Genomic DNA, 23,747 nt, shown 5'->3' on the forward strand with positions numbered 1-23,747 from the left:
GCCATGGATCAGGAGCTGGGCCTCTCTCTCAGGCCACAATCTGCCCATCAGTAAAATGAGGGGCTGGGCACGCTGCGTAATAAGTCCTCCTTTCTGGCTATGAAGACCATTTTGGTGGTCAGTGCCAGGGAAGCAGGTAGATGAAGACTGGCCAGGGGGTGTCCCGAGATGCCTGTCTCAGGCCAGCCAGTGAATGGTGTTGCCAGGGGAGCAGTCAGCCGTGATGATGCCCCCAGCAGGGTCTGTTTTCCACTAGGGACAGGAGCTCTGGAGTTATGGCTCAGGTTTGAGGACCCCTCCCACCCTACTCCATGCATGGCCCAGTTAAATCCTTCAGTCAGGCTAAGCTGGTACCAGGGTGCGTCCTCACGCTAGGAAGACCATTCCCACAACAGGGTGTCCCTCAGCGCTGTCAGGAGCACCACCCTGGGTCTGCTCCCCGCCCCCCGCCCTGGCTCTTCCTGTGACCATGGCACTATGGCATGATCAGAGATAGGAAAGTCTTCCAGCAGCTGGTGGGGTGTCGGGGCCTCAGGAGCCCTCTGGCTGAACAGAAACAAGGAGACAGAGTCCAGGGGCCAAGGGAGGCTGGAAGCCTGGAGAGCCAGTGCCCCAGGCAGCCCCGGGAGGAGCCTGAGTGGAGTGAGGGCTGCTTGTGCTTGGCTGGCCAGTGTGGGGAGATGCAGAGACGTGCATGAAGCAGACGAAAGTTGGAGAGATGCTGAGCAGGCGTGATGTTGGCTCGGAAGGGCAGGCCTGTGGGGAGGAGGGGGGAAGGCCTCCCCTAGGGTATCTGCACTGTGTCTCTGGTGGTGGTCCAGCCCATCCCCCAACCCCCCCTTCTTATTCCTCTCTTATCTCTGTGACATCTCCTGCGGTGGGGGGAGACCAGCTCTATCATTCTTCTGAGAGCTAGAGGGTGCTGGGTCCTGTCTCTCCCGAGCTGGCTGCAGACATGGCCCACTGGGTGCTGGGTGCCTCAGCAAGGGTAACCTGGGCATGGTCTCACCTGCCCCGTCACCCCCTGCTCAGGGAGGGTGGTCACTGCCCTCTGTAGCCCTGTGCCGGCTACGTAGGTGCCACTCTGGCACAGCTGGTAAGTTGGGGGGTGCAAGAGCTGTGGCTGAGGTGGGGTCTCTGCATGAGGAGGAATCATTGAAGGGACACTATTTCTGAGATTAGAACAAAGCACTTGTGTTTCCTAAAATTTTCCAATGTTATGATGAAAGTGTCCTATTTTTTTTCTTTTTCTTTTTGTATTTTATTGTACTTCAGGTGAAGGTTTACAGAACAAATAGTTTCTCATGAAACAGTAGTACACATGTTGTTTTATGACATTGGTTAACAACCCCACAACATATTAAGCCTCTAACTTCTCAACCTTTTTTTTTTTGGTGAAAATACACATAGCCAAAGATAAGACGATTTCAAAAATTTCTACGTACACAGTTCAGTGACATTGACTGCGCTCTTCCAGTTGTGCTGTTTTTCTCACTTAAGATGAAGGCTTACAGAACAAAATAGTTTCTCATTTAACAGTTACTACAAATGTTGCCCTATGACAATGGTTAACTATCTCACAGCACATCAACAATATCCGTACTCAGCCTTGGGTTCCCTATCACCAGCTTCCTTGTCCCCTTCTGCCTTCTGGCGCTTGTCACTGGACTCCTGTACCTCGTTAGTCTCATTTGGTTTTACGGGGCTGTCCACTCCCAGGCTGAACAGTGAACCTCGGAGGTTAACTTCACCACTGAGCTGAAAGGGTGTCTGGGGGCCATACTCTTGAGGTTTCTCCAGTTTCCTTTAGGCCAGTAAATCTGGTCTTTTTTTTGTGAGTTGAAAGTGTCCTATTTTTATACTGTCATAGAAGAAGTAGAACCAGGGTAAGGTTTCACAAATTATGTAGCTGCTTTTGACATAAAAATCTTTTTTCCCTCTGAGATGTTCGGGGGTGATAATAGAACCCAGACCCTCTGATTACACGCTCAGGGAGCTCACAAGGGGTCTGTGTGGCATCTCCCACCCGCTGCAGGAAGGCGTGAGCAGATGGGGGAGATGCTGGGATCTAGCACCTATGGGGGAAAGGGGAGTTCTGATCCTGCCACTGACTTGCCGTATAATCCTGGGGAGAGGGGGGAGGTGATAGCTCCCTGTAAAACAGTGCTGATGGTCCCAGCCGCCCCCCCCTCGCCCCCACCATGTGGAAAGAGAGCACACACCCATTTCACAGATGGGGAGAGCTGGGGCTTAGGGAGGTTAAGCATCCAGCCCAGGGTCACACACCTTGCAGAAGAGGACACTGCTCCAAAGGATTCATGGACTCAGGGGGTGAAAATGATGTCTGCCACCTGGGGGAACGGGGGCTGCCGTGGAGAAGTAGAGGATGTGCACCACCCCCATCTGGCGAAGCTGAGAGCTGGGTTCGTTCCCTGGCTTGGGCCCCCAGCTTTCAGCCCTGCTTCCCACCCCTCTGAGATCGACAGTTCTCAGGCTGCCCTCTCCCATCCCTGGAGGATCTGCCCCCTCCTCACTGAGCCTTCCACAGCAAAGTAGGATCCATAGACTCGTTTATTTAGTTATTTTTTAACTAATATTTTTTTGTGTTTTTGGTGAAAGTTTACACAGCAAATTAGGTTCCCATTTAACAATTACTACACAAATTGTTCAGAGACATTGGTTACATTGTTCACAATGTGTTAACATTCTCTTAAATTTCCTTGTGGATGTTTCACTTCCAGTAATCTGGTTTCCCTGTCCCCTTACCCTTTCATCTTTGCTTTAAAGTAATTGTTGGCTGTTTGGTCTCATATAGACGATTTTTTGAAGGTGTATGGTACTCACTGGTAACAGTCTTTATTTTATAAGCCAATCTGTTGTTTAGCTAAAAGGTGACCTCAGGAGGTAGTTTCAGTTCAAAGTTTATGGAGTATCTCAGGATGATAGTTTCAGGGAATCTTCTAGTCTCAACTGGTCCAGTAAGTCTGGACTTTTTAAGAATTTAGTTCTGTTTCACATTTTTCTCCCCTTCTATCAGGATCCATCTATTGTGGCCCTGATTAGAACGGTCATTGGTGGTACCCGGGCACCATCTAGTTCTTCTGGTCTCAGGGTAGACGAGGCTGTGGTTTGTGTATACTGTTAGTCGTGTAGACTAGTTATTTTCTCTTTGTCTTTGGTTTCCTTCTTTGTCTTTTGCTCCAGATGAGAAGAGACCAATGGTGTTGTATCTTAGATGGCCTCTCAAAAGCTTTTAAGACCCCACACACTACTCACCAAACTAGGGTGTAGAACGTAAACTTTGCGAACTATATTGTGCCAGTTGACCGAGTTGTCCGAGAGACTATGGTCCTAGGGCTTCAAACCCAGAAAACCCACCTTGCGAGATGTTTGATTATGTCTGAGAAATACCTGTAACTGTGCTCCTGTGTGCTTTATTGTATATGTGAAAATACATACATACGTACACATCTATATATATGTACATATGTTGTTGTTGTTAGGTGCTGTTGAGTTAGTGCTGACTCATAGCAACCCTATGTACAACAGGACGAAACACTGCCCAGTCTTCCACCATCCTCGCCATTGTTGCTATGTTTGAGCCCATTGTTGCAGCTGCTGTGTCAATCCATCTCATTGAGGGTCTTCCTCTTTTTCACTAACCGTCTGCTTTACCAAGCATGATGTCCTTCTCCAGGGACTGGTTCCTCCTGATAACATGTCCAAAGTATATAAGATGAAGTCTCACCATCCTCACTTGTAAGGAACATTCTGGCTGTACTACTTCCAAAACAGATTTGTTCCTTCTTCTGGCAGTCCATGGTATATTCAGTATTCTTCGCCAACACCATAATTCAAAGGCATCAGTTCTTCTTCAGTCTTCCTTATTAATTGTCCAGCTTTTGCATACACATGAGGTGATTGAAAATACTATGGCTTGGGTCGGGTGCACCTTAGTCCTCAGAGTGACATCTTTGCTTTTTAACACTTTAAAGAGGTCTTTTGCAGCAGATTTGCCAATGCAATACATTGTTTGATTTCTTGACTGCTGCTTCCATGAGTGTTGATTGTGGATCCAAGAAAAATCAAATCCTTGACAACTTCAAACTTTTCTCCATTTGTCATGATGTTGCTTATTGGTCCCGTTGTGAGGATTTTTGTTTTCTTTATGCTGAGGTATAATTCATACTGGAGGCTGTAGTCTTTGATCTTCTTCAGTAAGTGCTTTAAGTCCTCTTCACTTTCAGCAAACAAGGTTGTGTCACCTGTATATTGCAGGTTGTTAATGAGTCTTCCTCCAGTCTTGATGCCATGTTATTCTTTCTTCATATAGTCCGGTTTCTCGGATTATTTGCTCAGCATGCAGATTGAATAAGTATGGTGAAAGGATACAACCCTGATGCACACGTTTCCTGATTTTAAACCATGTAGTATCCCCTAGTTTTATTTGAACAACTGCCTCTTGATCTATATATAGGTTCCTCATGAGAACAATCAAGTGTTCTGGAATTCCCGTTCTTCACAATGTTATCCATAATTTGTTATGATCCACACAGTCGAATGCCTTTGCATAGTCAATAAAACACAAGTAAACACCTTTCTGGTATTCTCTGCTTTCAGCCAAGATCCATCTGATATCAGCAACAATATCTCTCCTTCCATATATATATATGCAGGTGTATATGCACACATATACATACATATACACGTATACGCATATGTAGATGCAGATGTAACCACACATATATTTTTTGGTTGTTGCTACAAAATTATATATGTTCTAGCATTTACCAAAAAATATCCTTTTGTATATGTATGTATGTGCGTGTACTTCTTAGTGACATCATTTACCTTGCCCATTTCACCTACATTTGGTGTTACTTTTCCCATCACCAAAAATAACAAGTGTCTACCATCTAAAAATCCATAGACTCTTGATTCTCAGTCCACCTTTGAGAAGCCGGCCTGGCCCCTCTCAGGATCTGAGACGATTCCTTGTGACCACCTGGGTTGGAGGATGTCTGCCCCCAGGTCCCAGAGGCTGCACCTGGATATCCCTGAGTTCTGGAGAGCAAGGAGAGGAAGAGTGTAAGGCAACCTCAGGGCAAGACCCAGTGGAATCTGGAGCTAGGAATCCCCAAGCAAACCTTGAAGCCCGTTTCCACCTGTGAAGCAGCAGTCCCTGCTAAGGGCACAGTATGTGCTCGAAGCTGTGCTAACATGAGCTCTACATGCATGTTCTCATTTCATCGTCATGACCTCCTCATGACCTGCCCCACTTAGCATTCCTGTTCCTGCTGTCCCTCCACTTTCCTGCCTTGGGGCCCAGCTCAGCTCCCTTCTTCTGGACGCCCCCACCCCCAGGCCAGGTACTTCTGCCTTTGTTTTCAGGTTGTTGACTACTGGTGGGAAGCAGACAAACTGAGGCCATCAAAATTTCATGAGCTGGAGGATTCTTGTTTTCCTGAGACTTGACAAGTTCAAAATGTGTGATGACCGTCCTGTCGGCGGAACTTCCTGGGATAATGTCGAGCTTAGAGACTCAGCCATTCCCTCCCCTCCCAGGACGCTAGCGGGAGGTGGTTGGAGAGGTTCCCAGCCTGTCAGCTATCCCCGTTGGGCGCCCTTGGTCTTGGCCTGGAAGGGTAGCAACTGTTTGGAAGTCCTCCATGCATGTGGGTTCCCCTGGGAGGGACTGCCCGTCCCCATTTTGTCTGCTCTGCCAGGTTCCGGCTCTGGAAAGAAGGGAAGGAAAGGAGTCAGGACCAGTTACCCGAGGCCTGCATTCCCGTCAGGTGTCCCAACTGGCAGTAACTCATCCATAGATCCCATAATCCTTGTGGGCAGAGTCCCTGTGGCAACACTTCCAGCCCCAGCCCTGGTCGTGGCCCTTGGGCAGAGTTGGGAAGAGATCTGTAAAATAGGCAGGACTCCGTGGAGACGAGGCTTGAATTCTGGCTCCCAAAGGACTCCCAGACTCGGAGGTAGCCATGTGTAAACCATGTGACCTTGGGAAGCCACAAAATCTCCCTGAGCCTCAGTGTCCTTAGCTGAAAATGGCACTTGATGATGTGGTTGTTGAAGGGTAAGAGCTAATGGGACTCACATACTTGGCACACCGCACGGCAGGGGCTCTGAGTATCCACCATTGTTACAGTAACAACCAAGGGTTTGGGGTCAGGCTCCAGGGAGGAGCTGCTTTGCCTTCCCAGTTTGTTTTCCCCAGGCCAGTGTTGTGGGAGTGAGCATCCACCACCGAGCTGCACGGCTGTGTGGAAAAGGGGCAAAGTAGCTGTCTTAGTAATCTAGTGCTGCTACAACAGAAATACCACAAGTGGATGGCTTTTAACAAAGAGAAATTTATTCTTTCACAGTCTGGTAGGCTGTAAGTCCACATTCAAGGCATCAGCTCCAGAGGAAGGCTCTCTCTCTGTTGGCTCTGGAGGAAGGTCCTTGTGATACATCAGTCTTCCGTTGGTCTGGGAGCATCTCAGCACAGGAACCTCAGGTCCAAAGGATGCACTCTGCTCCCAGCACTGCTTTCTTGGTGTTATGACATCCCCCTGTGTCTCTACTCACTTCTCTCCTTTATATCTCAGTAGAGATTGGCTTAAGATATACTATCTCATCTTGTAGACCTCATCAGTATAACCGCCGCTAATCCATCTTACTACAATCATAGTAAGGAAATCACATCAGATTACAAAATGGTACACAGTCATACAATACTGGGAATCATGACCCAGCTAAGTTGACAGATATTTTTGGGGGACACAATTCAATCCATGACACTAGCTGTCTGCATGGTCCCCACTGCCTAGGAGCTGACAGGTTCAGGTCTCAGGATTCAAGTCTCAGCTTTCACCACCTAGCTGTGTGACGATGGGCAAGCCACTTAACCTCTCAGAGCTACAATTTTCCCATAGTGAAAAGGATGATGCTGGTTCTTCTCGGGATGTGGCACGCACTGTATGAGGTGTCATCTGTGACCAAGCTCCGAGGCTGGCACAGCAGTGGCTGAGCACAGGGAGAGAGAGATGGTTGTTATGAAGGGGTGGCTCCATCACTGACCTGACTCCATCAGTCCCTGAGCATGCAGCTGGGGCCCGGCATTGGGATCAGTGGCTTCACATGAACCGACCTCCCTGGAACTGAGCCTCAGAGGAGAGGTACATGGGCAGGGTGAGACGGAGGACAGGACACAGTCAGGACTTAATGAAGCGAGCTCTGATCTGGCGTGAGGCCAACTAAGCCATAGCTGCAAAGTTGGTTCCATTAGCTTTCTTAATGAGCTATGAAAGCTGGGGAAATGAGTGTGGGAGAGAATAATGGCACGTGTCTGAGTCTCTAATTTGAACCTGTGGCTAAAAAGTTAGATTTGACACCACCGGCAGCTCTCCAAATAGCACTGGTGCCTTCGCAGGGAGGAGAGCAAGGGGGCAGGGGGGGACTCTAACTTTATAAGGAAGGACGCTGAGACCTTGAGAAACAAATACCAGCTCCTGAACCCTGAACTCAGGGTCAGTCCACACCATCCTGCTCCAGACATCTACCCCGAAAGCAGAGGCTGAGGCTGCAGCCCAAGCTGTAAGTGGGCAGAGCCAGGGTCACACTGGCTGGCCAGGGCAAAGCGTGTTAATAACGCTCACAGGTGCTGACAGCACAAGGCAGGGTGTTCTCACCACCTGTTCAATGAATCCTGCTCTTCCCATCACTTAAAAACTAGAAATGTGTCCCCATGGCAAAACAGCCCTCAATATCACAGAACTGAGTGCCAGGAGGCATCTTGGAGATGGCTGAGTAGAAACCTCTTGTCAAGGAGGGGTGTATGGTAGGTTCAAAATGCTTTTTCCTACCCCTAGCCTTTCTCTGTAGAGAACAGAGGGGGCCCCACCTTGAAAATACATGAGTGGAAACCTAAATTTTCCTATAACATTTTGTTCGTTTCTGCTGCCTGAGTGTTCGGCCTCGAGCGTGTGCACCGCAGTTTAATCTACAGCCCGGAAATGGCAGCTCGTCAGCATTCCAGCTCATCCTTACCTGAGGCTGGGGTGAGATCCTTGAGGTGGGTGAGAAGATGTTGGAGGGACTTAGCCCTTCCTGACTCTCTCCTCTCCATCCTCTGGCATGAAACAAAGCTAGAATCCCCAAAAAGCAAAGGGCCTGGTGAAGTTATCTTAGCAGTCCCGGCTGACCACAAACTAGCCTCAGTCTTTATGTGGGAATCCATTTAGATATATTCATTTGAATCTTTCTGTATCTTTTACAAAACTACTGTTGAATGTGTTACCAAAAGCTTACACTTTCCCTTCGTATAGGATGTGATGCTAATTTTTTTTTAGAATTTGGTCTTGGAAAGGTTCAAGGAACGTCTGTGCTTCTCTTCACGGGGTGATAAAAGCAGCAGAGCCTACATGGTTTCCTTCTTTGCCAATACTGCCAGGAAGCTCAGAATGAAAATTTGTCCTCATTTCTAGTTATGAATTCACATGGGTTCTGGTACATTTTATTTTTCTCTTCATTCTATGAGAATCTGATGTTTTTGTTTTATTTGGTTTCTGTCATACCTTGGAATTATAAAATACTTGAAATCCTGTTGTCAATAGCAGGGCATGTGGAAACAATGGCACTTGGTGTGCCCCACAGGGGTGGTGGGAAGAAGTGGATTCCTGGCTTCCAGGAGGTTCCCTTTCCTGTAGGGCTAATGCCTCTGGGGTTTGTGAGTGGCCATGAAATCCAGAATTTCAGCTTCTTAATTTGCTACTGCCTCACTGATGGGAGAGATTGCAAGCCAGTTCTCTTTCCCCGGAATGAGTGGGTGTTCCGGCTGAGGCCACAGAGCAGCTTGGCCAGAGCTGGGAGGAAGGGCAGGAGAATGGCACTGGGGAAGGCTGCTTGTCCAGGCTGGTGACCTTTGTCCCTCCTGTGTGCGAGAGACAGATAGGGGATCCTGTGAACACTTACTTGAGAAGAGCCTAGACATGGACCCTGGATGTGTGGGTGGGCATACAGCCTGGATAGGTGGCCTTTTTTGGACTGGGAGGTGGCTGGAAAAGGGTACTGGGGCTGGTTCCTAAGGCTGTGTCTTTACAGAGTCTCTGCAGACATCCCAGCCCTGTGTGGTGCTCTAGGAATGAAGACAGAATGCATTTCCAGCTCTGGGCAATGAGAGGTGTTGGGCCCTGCAGCAGAGATGAGGCCTCAGTGGGAGAGGAAGTGTCCAGGCTTGGTCCCCTGCTTGGCCAAGGCTATCACAGGTTGAGTTGTGGCAGCAAGCCTTCAGTCTTTCTTGGGCATGTCTCTGTTCCTAGCTTTCTACTAGGCATGTTGGAGAAATAAGAACTATTGAATGAATGAATAGATAGATGGATGGGTCCCGTTCTCTGCGAGTTCAGAGTCCATATCATAGAGACTTTAGACACGTGCACACCCATGTGCCCACCTCTCCCCCAGTCCTTCACCTTTATTCCCCACCCCCACATCCGTGCACACTCCCATGCACTCCTACACATCCCCACACCCCTACACCCTCCCACACCCACATATCTCTTCACATGCACGCACCCATGCACCCATGCACACATTTATTTCAGAACAAGTTTCCCGAGTCTTGTGTAAGCTGTGGTTTTGGCCAGCGCCTTTCTGGCTTGGGGCCAGCCCGCTTCTCACTTCCCCTCATGGAGGGGTTGTCTGGTTGTTCTCTCAAAACCCCGGTTCTTCTCTCTGTACCAGCCTTGCCATACTCTAGCCCGTTGCCCCAGGGCAATGACTTCATCCCCTTGAGCCTCTGTTTCCTCATCTGTAAATTGGCGCTGATGGTCCTGCCCTGCTTGCCTCACAGGGTGGCACCTAGCATTCCCATGAGATAAGGAAGAGGAGAGTGTTTTGTAAACAGCAAATTGTTTTCCATATAAGCAGATGCTTTCATTGTTTTCCCAACTCTGGAACTAAGAATTCCTCCACCCACGTGGAAACCCTGTCCTTGGGTTTACACCTGAGGGACAAAGCCTGGGACAGAAGGGACACAGCATGGAGGTGGCCAGGGAGATCTGGTTTGGTTTGAGGCCTCCATTCCACCTGGTGATGCTGGAGGGTCCCGTGCAGGTATCTGTGAGGGGTACAGGCCCCTCCACCCTCAGCCTTTGCTGGGGCTCACTGGCTGGTGGAATCAGCACGAGCCTTAGCCGTCTAGTTGCTGGCTCTAGGGGAATTTGACAAAGGACAGTGAGGGGAGAAGGGAGAGGTGGAAACCACCCCAACAAAGCCTGAGGCCAAAGAAGAGTCGTTTGTTCAAGGAAATGTCATCTCAAATTCCGTGCTTGTTGAGCTTCAGTTGGGCCCCACACCTTAAGTATAGCCGGGAGCCCCTCTCACAAGGGCCAGAGTCCCACCCCATGGATGTGTGTGTTGGGGGGGGTATCTGTTAGGCATAGGCTGGAGCCGTGGAGCTGCCCAAGTGCCATCACAGACCCTTCAGCTTTGGTGGACCTTAGGGGGGCCAAGAGAACACAGGATGGAAATGAAGCAAGGGTGGGGGTCTGTTGGGTTGGCAGAAGGCCCCCCCATCTCCCTATCCTCTCAGCTGTTACTGGGGACTGAGACACCATTGCCCATTCCAAGTAGCCCCCAGTGGGCACAGGCATGCAGATGCAGGTTCGTGGAGACCCATTGGCTTCTTCTTGTAGGGAGGTAATGTGGGAGTGGGGCTAGGAGCAAGGAGCCCCTGTCCAGGGGTCCCGGTTATGTGCCTGCCTCCTTCTAGCCCACGACCTGAAGCTTAACCTTCGGGAAACAGAGGCCCAGAAAGGCAAAGGGACTGGCCCAAGGTTGTACTGAGAATGAGATTAGAATCTGGGCCTCCTGCCTCCTGACCCTGTGCTCATTCCCATGCCTGGGAAGATGGGGCTCATGTTCAGGGGACACAGTGTAGTGTCAAGTGTCATGTACCTACATGAGTTAGGCCAGCTTGTAGCAGTAGCCTCATGGCTGGAGCAGTCAGGATGGGCTTCCTGGAAGAGGAGGTAAAATCTGGTTCACCACAGAGGGTGGGTAAGGTGCAGTCTGCCCCTGGGCAGTGGGGAGCAAGTTTGGCCAGGTTGTCATGCCTTCCATTTGTTGAGCCTCTTTGGGGCCTCTTCAATTTAATCTTATTTTGTCCTCATAATGACTTATGGAGAGTTCTTCCCCTCACCCCCACTTTATAGATTTGTTCATTAAATCTGTAAATATCACCGAGCCAGTGCTCTGTGCCAGGCCCCGTGTAGACACTGGGACCCAGCAGTGACCAGGGAGACTTGGCCCTGCCCTGGTGGGCCCACAGTCTGATAAGGGAGACAGCGTGGTGCTGGCCTGGCTGGAGAACAGCTGTGTGGTCTGGGCAGGGTTGGATTACCCAGTAAGCAAGGTAAACCCGTGCTTACCTTGGTTACTGAGTCGTCCGCCCCTGTCAGGGGTTGCAGATTTGAAAAGAGTTTGATTCTGTAGGAAGGTGCTATGGGATTAGAAGAGAGGCAGATGCCAGCCATACCTAGAAGCAGAATCTTTGATGTGGAGAAAAAATGTGAAATTGTTCACTGCAGATGATCTGGTAAGCAAGGTAAGCACCGTGCTTACCTTGGCTACTGGATAATCTGCTCTTGGGTCGGGGGCCAGTTACTTCCCTCTCTGTGCCTCGGTTTGTCATCTGAAAAATGGCAATAATGAATTCCCTTCCTCCCGATAGTTGTAAAGTGCTGAGAACGGAGCTGGGCACACTGTAAGTGCAGTAGCCGTGGGTGTGTCTGTTCTAAGAGTTATCAAAGGAACAAGCTAATTGTAGGTTGTAAGCAAGTGCTGCATAGGATGTAAAAAGGGAGATGACAGGGGAGCTTTGGGGAGCTGGAAACGTTCTGGGTCTTGATGGGGGTGTGGGTTGTCACGGGGTGGGTGTGGTTGTCAATACCCATTGAACTGGACTCTTGAGACCTGTGCATTTTACTGTATGTAAATTATACCTCAGTAGACAAAGCATGCAGATAAGGAAGAATAAAGGGGGGTGAGCGAGGGACCCCTGAGGTCCACTTTAGATGGGTGGTCTGGGAAGGCTTTGAGAGGAGGTAACATCGAGGGGAGTCCTGGAGGATGAGAAGGCTATAGCCACTGGGAAGAAGGATGAGGAAACTGAGGCTCTGACAGGTTTGGGGCTATATCCGAGGTTAACCTTAGGAGTCAGGGGTGATGGCCCAGGGCATTTCCTTGGCAGCTAGGCCAGGGCAAGGTTGGGGATCTTGCTCCTTAGCTGGGCTCTGGCCCCTGTGGTCTCCCCTGCAGTGAGGTCAGTGGGACATTTATCTTGTTTTCTGGGGACAGCCCTCTCCCTGCCCCTCTGCCTATTTTAGGGCCTTGGCACTTGGGGAAGGACTATTTTAATCTCTGTGGAAAATGAGTTCCTAAATATGGGCTGATTGGGGCGGGAGGCAGCGAGAGGCTCCAACTCAGGTCAGCTCCACCTGCTTTGCGATGCTCCCAGCCTGGTGGGAGGGACAGAGACGAAAGCCGACTTGGAGGAGGTGCTGGGAGGACTTTCCAGAGGAGGAGACATTTGAACTGAGCCCAGAGATTCGGGACAAGAGTGCATGTGGCAGAGAGACAAGCACAGGCCTTGGCAAAGGGTCTTGTGAGAACAAGGCCTGTTTGGGAATAACAGGTAGATCATTCTGGCCAGAATGAAAAGGTTTTGGGGGCCAGGAGTAGTTGGAAATGAGGCGAGAGAGGAAGACAGGCCTCTAGCCCAGGGAGGTGGAGGTGGCCTTTATCTGGAAGATAGTGGGGAGATCTTCCGAGTCGGGGAGGGGGTGGTCTGTGGCCGTACCTGGATGAGGCTCAGAGCGGGAGAGGTGGGGGCTGAGGACACCACTAAAAGCATTCTGGCTACGTGCTTGGGGTTTTATGAGACAAGAGAGAGGATGCTGGCATGGGGGTGAGACACCAGGGGCTGTAGGATGGGGGCGCTCCAGGAGCCAGCTGGGGCCCTGACAGGAGATGGTCAGGTCAGGCTGGGGCGGAGGTAGTGAAGGTGGGGGGAGACCTAGGAGGCAAAGCAGGGAAGGGGTGCAGAGAAGGCAGAGCAGGGAGGGAGGAGGGTGTATCTTCGGGTCTTGTGGGCTGAGGACTAGGGCACTCCTGGCTAGAGCCACCTTGGGACGTTGTCTGGGTGGGCTGAGTAGGGTGACTGAGCCCCCTGCCCCAGCACTGTGGGACAAGCAGCTGGTGGTACTGGAGAGCTTTGTGGGCATGGAACTGAAAGGCGTTCTGGGAGGCAGGGGCAGCATGAGCAAGGGCTCTGTGGTGTTCAGGCGGGGAGTGTCTGCTCATAGTAGCCTTCACACACCCTACATCCTGGCCTGGGTAATGGAGCAGGGGCCTGCCCCAGAGCTGGTAGAGGGGCTCACTTCGCCTCTGGCTCCCTGCACTCCCCAACTCCCGGGCTAGAGCTGAGGCGAGAAGCTTCAGAGATGGAGGAAAAGCTGGGGACAGCAGACATGGAGAAGCCATGCTTTCTTCTCCCCTCTCTTAGACACCATCCCAGTTCACCTTTGCCTAGAGAGCTTGGTCCCAGAGTCTGTTTCACACAGCGCCCTGAGTGAAGTGGCTCAGTTCTCCCCATCCTGAAGAGGAGGAAACCCAAGGCCAGAGGCAACCCAGGGTCCCGTGGCTACTGAGAGCATGGGGCTAATCAGAGCCCTGGTCTTGGCCATCAACCCCGGTCCTCAGCCCTCCTCGCCTGGCAAACAGAATGTGCCTGGGCCTTGGGTGGGGGTAGGGGTTTGCCTGAGCTCTCACCGAGTCATTGTAGTAATTCAGTTCCAAACCCAGATCTTCCTTTAGACCAGGGTTTTCCCTGCTTCCAGACCCTACCTCTGGGTCTACACCCTGCGTGCCAGGGTCTGCAGGCATGGGAAGAGGACCAAGCCTGGGCAGCTGGGTCACCTGGCAGTGAGCATGGCATTGTTGTTCCAGCTCTATACAGTGGTTCCCAGGGAGGCTGCGGAGTTGCCTTGGAGTTCGGGGACTAATTGGGCCTCACAAGAGGTGACGACCAAGCAACTCATTTTAGAAGCACTTCTCTCCACAGCAGCGGTTTCATTCCTGCACTCCCTGTCAGAGAATCTGAAGTCTTAATTACCCTTGCTCCTTCAGGGGTGCAGCCGGCACTGTCTCCACTCTGGGCTGGGTTCCTCGAAGCCATGAGCTGTTGAGGGATGAACTGAGGGGTACAGGGCAGGCGGCCCAGCAGGCCTCAACCCCTCCTGCCGGAAGCCTTCCCCGAGGCTCCGGCTCTCCTGTCCCAGTGGGACGTCTATAGGGCAGATTTCCACATCAGCACGTCCCACCCCTTTCCGTAGCCTTTTCTGGTACCCCCCGCTTTGTTTCACACAGAGGCGCTGTATGAGGGTAACAGGGGAGGTGCTGAGGACCTGCTATATGCCAGGTGCCATCCTGTGTACTTTATACACATGACTTCCAATATTGGTCACAACCATGTCATCCCGTTGTAAAGATGAGGAAACTGAGACTCAAGGGATGCAGCCCCTGGCCAGGGGTCCCACAGCTGATGTGTGATTTGACTGTAAAACCCACTCAATTTTCACTTCACTTGCTGCCCCCCAGAAGAGAGGCAGGGGCTTCTTTGATCTCTGAGCCCTTCTAGGCTGTCAGCCCCGTCCCAGGGCCTCCCTGAGCCTTGCTAAGTTGCTTGAGCCCGGGGCTGACCCTCAGGTCCAGAGGCCCCTTGGACCATGAGTCAGGGGAACCTGGATGCGAATCCTCATTCTTTCCCTCATAAGCCGTGTAACCTTGGGCAGGTTACAGGCCTCTCTGAGCTTCTGCATCCTCGTCTGCAAAATCAGGACAGTGGCCCTGTCTGAGTGGCTGCCAGGGAGGTGGGCTGTGGGCCTGAGTCTCTCTGTGCCCACCCACCCATAGCTCCTGTATGACAGCCCCAAAGCCCGGCAGGAGGTGGACCACCACTGGCAGGCGTCGGGCGGCCCGCACATCGTGCGCATTCTGGACGTGTACGAGAACATGCATCATGGCAAGCGCTGTCTCCTCATCGTCATGGAATGGTATGCCAGCCTGCCCTGCCGCAGCGCCCATGGTGCCCCTGCGGCCCCAGGCTCCCAGCATCCTTCTAGAGGCCTTCTCTATTCTTGAGATAGCAGCTCTGGGTGCCACTCCAGACCCTGAGGTCACAGAGGGGTGACTCAAAGTCTGCCTTGGGATGGTAGGTCCGACCACAGGCATTCCCTCAAGGGCTCTAGTATGGTCTCCCTGGGTGTGATCTCCACTTAGTGAAGAGTGACTGGAAGAGCCATCAGGGAAGGCCACCAAGCCCTGAATGTTGAGGATGGGGAGATTTGGGGAAGAGTGGGACACAACACAGCCCCTCTCCTTCCTGCCTGGGTCTGCACTCCCAGGCCTTGCCAGATGCTGGGTGATTGGAGGCTGGAGCCAGGAGCCTGGTCTCCTCCTCCCTGGGCTTCTCTTACTACCACTGTGGCTCTCAGTTCCGGTCTTCCTCAACACCTGAACCCACCCACCCTCCCCCAGTTCTAAGAGTTCCTTCAATGCACCTAAGCTGAGGGCCCACCATGTGCCAGGCTCTGCAAGACCCAGGGAAGGTGATTGTGGCTTTTCCCCGAGGGATATCTGATACCTCCCCACCCTGCTCACTTGCCATCACCTTCTGTCACAGCATGGAAGGCGGAGAGTTGTTCAGCAGGATCCAGGAGCGTGGTGACCAGGCTTTCACTGAGAGAGGTATGTGCATGCAGCTGGACCGGGGTGGGGGGATTTGGGGTGAGGGGGATGGACCAGAGTTACTGAGTGATGCTGAGCAAGGCCTGTCCTTCTCTGTAGCTCAGTCTCCCCATCTGAACAAGAGAGGGTTCTGTGTGCCTGTGACACTGTCAGAGATGGACTCCCTTGAGATGGAGGCCTCAAAGCCTCTTGGTGCTGATCAGTTAGCCCAGGTCTGAGGAAGGAGGTCTGGGTGGGCTGGAAGCAACCCTGGAGGAAACGGGGGTGACTGAGATAGGGGTCTAGGACAGGAGTCCTGGATGACAGGAATGCTGTCACCACTTGTGCTGGCCCACTAGTGTGTGCCCAAGGTGGGTGATAGGAGCGTGGGGACCCCAGGCTGCCGGACCTTTGACTGGCCTCACTGACCCCCTCCCTGCTTCACCTCTGCAGAGGCTGCAGGGATCATGCGGGACATCGGAACCGCCATCCAGTTCCTGCACAGCCGGAACATTGCCCACCGGGATGTCAAGGTAAGGTGCTGGCACCATCCCACTCCAAAACCCTTAATGGCTCCCAGCACCCACTGGATGAAGGCCAGGTTCCTTGGTTGGCATTCAAGACCTCTGCCCCCTGGCTCAGACAACTCTTCGCAGTCGCATCTCCCATGGTTCCAGCGGACTCATTCTGTTCTAGCCAAGTGAGTCTCTTTGTTTCCTTCAAACACTGTGTAGTCTCAACAGCAATAAGATTAACTGAGTGCCTACCTCAAGCCAATAGATGCCCTGATGAGCACCTCACTTAACCCTCACCCGGTCCTGTGAGCTAGGTGCCATTACCCATTTTACAGGTGAGGAATTGGAGAGACGAAGTGACTTGCCCAAGACTGTGCAGCTAGTAAGACACTGTAATGGGATTCATTCATTCGTTTGTTCATTCTTTCAGCAAGGATTTTTGTGTACATGCGCTTGTCAGGCCTGACACTCATGGGGCTTCTGTGAAGTAGCAGCTATAGTTTTGACAGATTAGACCCCCTAATACCAGCATTTTAAGGGAAAGAAGACACTTGCTGGGCACTGGAGGAAGGAACAGAGGCAGTTCCAGTTGCTGGGTTGATTGCCCTTCCAGTGGATGGGCTTTTGGGATGTTCTGATGGCTCAGCTCTCCAAATTTTATATCCTGGCAGGATGGGCCTTAGGGGTCATCAGGATCAGGTGGATAAAATGCAAACCGAGATAGCCCCACACATCTACATGTACACATGCACGTGCACGCACATGTGTGTGTGTGAGCTACCATCAGAGCAGAATCTGTTCCTCCCGGGCCCTTTGCCCCAGGCCTGGAGCATCGCCTACCTTGGCTTCTTTCCTTCTGAGACCTGGGCAGAGGGGAGCTGGGGGCCCAGCTGCTGCATCAGGCCCTTCCTCTGGCTGAGTACTGCCAACCTGCATAACTATCCTTTGATATCAGACACTCATCTTTGGAACTCTTGCTTTACCTTGGCCTTGGCTTTTTTTCTCCAAGGGGAGAAAAATCTTCTGCAGAGGAGAGACCCTTATATAGACTAAACCCACTTCCCTGTTTTCCTCCCAATCCAAGGTCAGACCATCTCGAACAGGACCTGATAAATACCTTCCACTGGCTCTAAACCAGAGCTCCCGCCAATGCCCGTCCTATCGCCCCAGCTCTGCTTGGGGGTCCCTCCTGCTCCTCTCCATTGTCCTAGGTCCTACCCATTCATTAAAGGCTGCCTCCTCCACGCAGCCCTCCCAACTACCCTCTTGGCCTAGGCCTCTCTGTGTTCTGCGACCAGGAAGAACCGCTCTATATGGCTCCTGGAGTTTGAGCAGGGAGGCCTTCTCCCCGAGCAACCTCGTGCAGATCCGTGGGCTGGGTGCAGGATATGTGCTTGGCAACACAGGCTCACGAGCAGTTGGCCTTCTCCCAGCATCCTCATTCTGACATTTCACTGGAACTTTATGAGCTCTGGATCAAAAGTTCCTGCCCCTGGGCTCTCTGTGGCACTCAGTCATGCACAGCCTTGGCTGAACACCTGCCTTTCTTTCCCCTCTGTGAATGGGGGTATCACCCCCTAGCCGCTGTGGTCTTTTCTATATTTGGCCCACGCTGTTGGCAGCCAAGCCCCAGAGATAAACCTGGCACCTTCCCGAATTCAGTGGTAGAGGAGTCCAGCTGAAGATCAGCTTGGGCCTCTGCCTTCACCCTGTGCCTGACTCCAAACCAACATTTTCTCTCCCTGGCCTAGCCCGAAAACCTGCTCTACACATCCAAGGAGACAGACGCAGTGCTCAAGCTCACCGACTTTGGCTTTGCCAAGGAAACCACCCAGAATGCCCTGCAGACACCCTGCTACACTCCCTATTATGTGGGTGAGTCCTTGGTTTCTACTCCCCCACCCCTGCTGTACACCACTGTGGTATGGGACAGCTGGTGGGTTGTAGAATCCAAAGGGTTAAAGCCCAGCAAGGAGGGAGGGGGAAGTTCTTTCTGCACGGAGGTGGGGGGCTGGAGGCTGCAAAAATATTCTCCCAAACTTCAGCTTATGCTTTTGAAAATAGATCCAGGAAAATTCTGGCTGTGGCCTGTGTGCTGAATGACATCACAGCAGCTCTAAATATATACGTGATAAAAGGCTGCCATCAGCTCGGACGGAGCCCAACTGCGGTTGTTTTTCTCTGGCTTTTATCTTCCTGGGATTCATATTCAGGAAGCGGGCAGGCCTTTCCTGCTACATCAGAGGGACACAGGGCACCAGCCACCTGCCCTGTGGGACAGGGTCCCTTAGGCCAGGACACGAATGGGGTCTGGGGTGTGCACATACTCACGCTTCCTGGAAAAGCTCCCTGCTCCCCTGCGAGTGGGCAGCCCCCAGATCTGGAAAAGTCCTTGCTGAAAGTGCCCTTACCTAGGGGGGCGGGGGCCATGACTTGCTTTACAGAGGACTCTTCTCCTGCAGGGGAAGCCTTCCCTGAGGATTGTTTATTGGGCAGGAAGGCCTCTGAGGCAGCTCAGATGGCATCTTGCTTGCCAGGGTGTATTTTGTAGTATTTTAACTTAGAAATCTTCTAGCCTACCCAGCTCATTGCTCAGATGGGAAGACCAAGGCCTCGTGGCTCTGTAGTGGAATTCGGAGCCCCGCCCCCTGCCCTTCCATTCTTGAGACCCAGGGAAGCAAGGGTGGGGCAGCTGTTAGGCTGCTGCCTTCTCACCTCTGGCAGGACCCCACCTTTACCCTGGAGTGGCCTCCTCCTCTCCTCCTGTGACAAGGCTGAGACTGGCAGGGGAGCTGAGGGCCCAAAGGAGCTAGGGGGCTGTCACTCCTTACAGCCTAGCCTGGAAGCGGGCTCGTTTTTTGCGGGAGCTGTTTTTCCTCCCTCCACTTCACACACATGCTGCCTTCCCAGAAGGTGCCAGACGCCAGTCTGCTCGGCCCCATCCCCCAGTCAGGGCACCTGCTCCCTACCTTGCCCAGGCCTCAGGCTTCTGCCTGGGCTCCAGGACCCCTGGGACTGAGAACCTTTCTCTGCCCCCTGCTCTGGCAGCCCCTGAGGTCCTGGGTCCAGAGAAGTACGACAAGTCATGCGACATGTGGTCCCTGGGGGTCATCATGTACATTCTGTGAGTGCCACCCCTGCCCCACCCCCCCACCCTACACCCTCAGTACCTGCCCCCACACACTCTTGGTGAGGGGCTTGAGTGAGTCATTCCTTGTTTTGCCTACCCTTCTCTGGTCACAGGACCCCCCCTTTCAGGCTGCCTATCAAGGGGCTCCCCCTGCTAAAGGCAGATGGTGTTTCTGGGATGTGTCTGGGAGTCCCAAGAGCTGGGATTATTGCCAGGGTGTCCGTCTGCCTGTCTCCCTGGTCAAGGGCTTGGGGAGGAGAAAGGGTCTGCCCTGGCACTGTTCCCCTCTACTGTGCCAAACGACCTCCACCTTCCCCTAGCCTGTGCGGCTTCCCGCCCTTCTATTCCAACACGGGCCAGGCCATCTCCCCAGGGATGAAAAGGAGAATCCGCCTGGGTCAGTACAGCTTTCCCAACCCTGAGTGGTCGGAGGTCTCTGACGATGGTGAGTAAACCTCTGCCCAGTCTGCCCACCTGGCCCCCTTGGCCTCCAATCTGAGAGACGCCATTTTGGCGTCAAACTGGCCTGTGTTCAAATCCTAGCTCCCTACTTCCCAGCTGTGTGACTAGGCAAGTCATCTAACCTTTTGAGCCTCAGTTTCTATATCTGCCAAATGGACACAAAACTTGCCTCCTCAAAACCCCCTCTAACTCTCATCTGTCATTCATATTTTCCCCTCTGGGGACCACAGACAGGTCTGCCCCATGTTAGTATCTGTTGCTGCTTAACAAATTACCCCGAACACTGGTGGCTTAAAACAATAAACATCTGTTAGCTCACTGTTTCTCTGGGTCAGGAATTTGGGGGCAGCTTAGCTGGGTGTTTCCGAATCAGGGTCTCTTGTGAGATTGCAGTCAAGGTATCAGCTGGTGCTGCAAACGTCTGAAGATTTGAGGGGGGGCTAGAGGATTCACTGCCAAGGTGACTCACTCCCATGGCCCAGTAGGCTGGTTGAGTGTCCTCACAACATGGCAGCTGGCTTTCCCTAGAGCCAGCAATCCAAGGAGAACAAGGAGGAATGTACCACTGCTTCTGCCATACTCTGTTGGTCACAGACCAACCCTAATGTCACATGGGATGGGACTACACAAAGCCTGAATACCAGGAGGTGGGGATCTTTGGGGACCTTCGTGGAGGCTGATGACCACAGCCCTCCTTTCCTATGACAGCCTGTCAACTATCACATTCCTCCCCCTCCCTGGGATTCTTCTCTGATCTCTGCCTACACATTTCCCCACTCGCTCCCAGTTACTCGGTTATGTGCTGGCCACAGGGGATGCAGTAGTGAGATGAGGCACATGCAGCTCCTGCCCCTACAGAGCCTGTGGTCGGGCCACTGGCTCTGAGGAATACTGCAACCTTATCTCTCCCCTCTCCTCCCTGGCCTCCCTAGCCAAGCAGCTGATTCGCCTTCTGCTGAAGACAGACCCCACAGAGAGGCTGACCATCACACAGTTCATGAACCATCCTTGGATCAATGTGAGCGCTTCCTTGTCCTGCAGTGGGCAGGGTGGTGAGCAGGAGTGGGGCTACCAGGGCATTGACGTCCAGACCTGGAGATCCTGGCATGGGGCTGGAATGAGTCTGTGTGCACGCAAGTATAGTAGCATCCCACCTACAACCTGGCTGTCCCACTGCCCTTCACCTCCTCGAGCCTCAGTTTCCCTATCTGAGATGAGGAGAAGAGGTGGGTGGTAGGGGGGGCCCATACTGTCTCCAGTGCCTCCAAGTTCTAACCCTTGGGCTCGGGACTCTTTCCAGCAATCGATGGTGGTGCCTCAGACCCCACTTCACACAGCCCGAGTGCTGCAGGAGGACAAAGACCACTGGGATGAAGTCAAGGTAGGTGGGCCCTGCCTCAGTCTTCCCATAGGTTCCAGGGCTTTTGGAAGAGAGACTCCAAGGCAGTGGCTACCCAGTGTCTGGGCTTTTGGCTCCTCTCCGTACCTGGAGCACAGGGTGTCTATGACTGCCCAGTGGCCCAACCACAGCTCTCAGAGCACAGGGTCACACTGCCCATTCAGGGTGGTGCTCCTGGCTCACTCCCTCAATGAAGGGAGGCTTTGGACTAGGGTCTTTGTGAAGGGGCTTTGACCCCAAGCTTTTGCCATACCTCCTTTTATAACCAACATTTGGGAGGGTGGTCAGCCTGGTTTTAGACCCAGCAAGGCCTGGGTTTGACTATATAGGGCAATAGCTCAGAGCCCTGGGGCACCCAGTGCACAATCTCTAGGCCCCAGTGCCCTGAGTACCTATCATGATGGCGCCCCCAGGTCCCAGCCCTGCTTACCCTCTGTGTGATCCCAGGGAGTCACTCTCCTTTCTGTGCCTTAGTGGATAAGCACATGCCCACCACAAAGAACCGTTGTGAGGATTCTGTGATACAAAGGGCTTGACTCAGGGCCAGGCATACACTGGGCATTTGGACAGTGCAAGCTGTCATTGCAGGAATGTGGTGGCTCTTGAGGCCATTATATCCTGAGCTCTGAGCTCCCTGTCTGTCCCTAGGAGGAGATGACCAGTGCCCTGGCCACCATGCGGGTGGACTATGACCAGGTGAAGATCAAGGACCTGAAGACCTCTAACAATCGTCTCCTCAACAAGCGGAGGAAAAAACAGGCAGGCGGCTCCTTGGCCTCACAGGGCTGCAACAACCAGTAGCTCACGAGGTCATGGAAGAGCCAGGCCTCTCAGCCTGGGGGACAAACTGGAGCGTGCTGAGGCCCTGGCCAGAGGGCCCAGGGTTATTTTTTTAAAAAAAGGACTATTTTGCTGTGTTGTAATTTTTCACTTGGAATTTCAGGGTGGGGGCCCTGACCCAAACCTCCTTCAGAGCGCTAGTCTCAGCCCAGGCCCTAGGAAAGGGCCAGAGCCTAGGGGCTGGAGAGTCACCTGCTGCAGTTGCAGTGCCTTTGGCCAGGGTGGCCTTAGTGGCACCTTGGCTCTGTCCCATCCTGGAGCATGACCTCAGCCTTCTAGACCACTAGGAGTTGTGGCTAGGCCTCTCATATTCCATAGAGTACCCCCAAGGGGTGTGTAGACCTGCCTGGCCTTGGGAAGGGCATCGGCCACTGGTTGCCATGGTGACCGGGGATAGTGTTGCTGTCTGTGAATGCTGAGTGAAGGAGGGAGGGAGAGGGGCAATCAAGGGTCCGTACCTGTCTTCTTGGGAGGCTGATCTCTTTCACACTGGGTCTCCCCTCTTAGGCTCGCCCCTCTTTGGCATCCCTCGGTAGTCCAGCCCTGCCTTGCCGCACTCCCCTTCCAGATGGCCCTCAGAGGTCTCCCCCCATGGAGTCTCCGGGCCCAGCCATCCTGTCACTGCCCCTTGCCTGAAGGGTGATCTCTCATCTCAGCTGAGAATTGTGGGGTGGGGTGCTTTTAACCCTTTTCCACTTTGGAAAATGCCACTGTGACAGAAGCCACTTGCTTACCGGATCCCAGGCAGGCAAGCCCCTCTTGGTACCTCCATGTGAGGGCTCATCCTCTGCCCTGTCCTAGGAGATGGCAGGGGCTGCCTCTTGGTGTACTCTCGTGGGAGTGTTCACGACTGTGGGTGCCTGGGGGCAGGGTCAAGAGACTCCCCTTTAATCAAGGTCTCTTTCTACACTCCGGATAAGGCCTGAGGTGGTGGAGGGCTGCTGAGCAATGCTCAGAAGGTCTGGTCCTGGCTTTGGCCCGCGTTGGGGCAGAGGCACCTTCCCTCTGGGTCCCCGTTTACCGAGCCCCACCCTTTCCAGAGCAGCCTCAGAGTACCAAGTGCCTGATATGGGCCTGACAAGTGCCTGACACCCAGCCTGCTTCCTGGCCCCTCTCTTAATGGCTGGGAAACTCCAGACCACGTCAGATAGGACAACACTGCTGGATTTTATATCTGGATATTAATAAATACCATTTTGGCACTTCCCACTGGTTCCTGGGTTTCTGTTTTTCTCAATGGGCCGACACAACTGGCCCAAGGGCAGCTGCTCCCACCCACTGGATTTCGTCCTGGCTGGAGAGGGTGCCTCAGACCTGGTAAACACATCAGGCTGACTCTAAGGTCACCGTGGCCCAGACAGGCTTGGAAAGGTCAGAGGAGCTGCAGGATGGCAGCTGCATGCCACCATCTCTGCACCACCCCCAAGGCACTGTGTGTGTGACACCCACCTCCGGCCCCGTGTGCACCAGCGTCTGCCCACATCGGCCACCCCCAGCTGCGTGCCAGCCTGCTGAAGGCCGGGCGGGCGGAGTGCCTGCTGCAGCACTGAGCTATTTTCAGAAGCTGCCAGATTTCATTTGGCAGCGAGAGTGTCGGGGAGGGGAGGGGGCGGGACGCTGGAAG

At 52.9% G+C, this 23,747-nt stretch overlaps 1 protein-coding gene across 2 annotated transcripts in view; it reads left to right on the forward strand.

Annotated features, from left to right (window-relative positions):
- Nucleotides 1-23,542, forward strand: part of MAPKAPK3 (MAPK activated protein kinase 3) — a 33,496-nt gene extending 9,954 nt beyond the window's left edge. The window contains exons 3-11 of one of the 2 annotated variants that reach the window (XM_004368575.3): nucleotides 14,965-15,104; nucleotides 15,734-15,798; nucleotides 16,231-16,310; nucleotides 18,044-18,167; nucleotides 19,341-19,416; nucleotides 19,743-19,867; nucleotides 20,817-20,902; nucleotides 21,185-21,265; nucleotides 21,932-23,541. In XM_004368575.3, coding sequence (XP_004368632.1) covers nucleotides 14,965-15,104; nucleotides 15,734-15,798; nucleotides 16,231-16,310; nucleotides 18,044-18,167; nucleotides 19,341-19,416; nucleotides 19,743-19,867; nucleotides 20,817-20,902; nucleotides 21,185-21,265; nucleotides 21,932-22,084 — 930 coding nt within the window. In that variant the 3' untranslated portion in view covers nucleotides 22,085-23,541. Of the gene's footprint in view, nucleotides 1-14,964; nucleotides 15,105-15,733; nucleotides 15,799-16,230; nucleotides 16,311-18,043; nucleotides 18,168-19,340; nucleotides 19,417-19,742; nucleotides 19,868-20,816; nucleotides 20,903-21,184; nucleotides 21,266-21,931 lie in introns of both variants that reach the window. The other variant, XM_023727062.1, reaches the window with a different exon arrangement.
- The last annotated feature ends 205 nt before the right edge of the window (nucleotides 23,543-23,747 follow it).

The sequence above is a fragment of the Trichechus manatus genome, unplaced genomic scaffold, assembly GCF_000243295.1.
Source record: "Trichechus manatus latirostris isolate Lorelei unplaced genomic scaffold, TriManLat1.0 scaffold00001, whole genome shotgun sequence".
In the NCBI taxonomy this organism is placed as follows: Eukaryota; Metazoa; Chordata; class Mammalia; order Sirenia; family Trichechidae; genus Trichechus; species Trichechus manatus.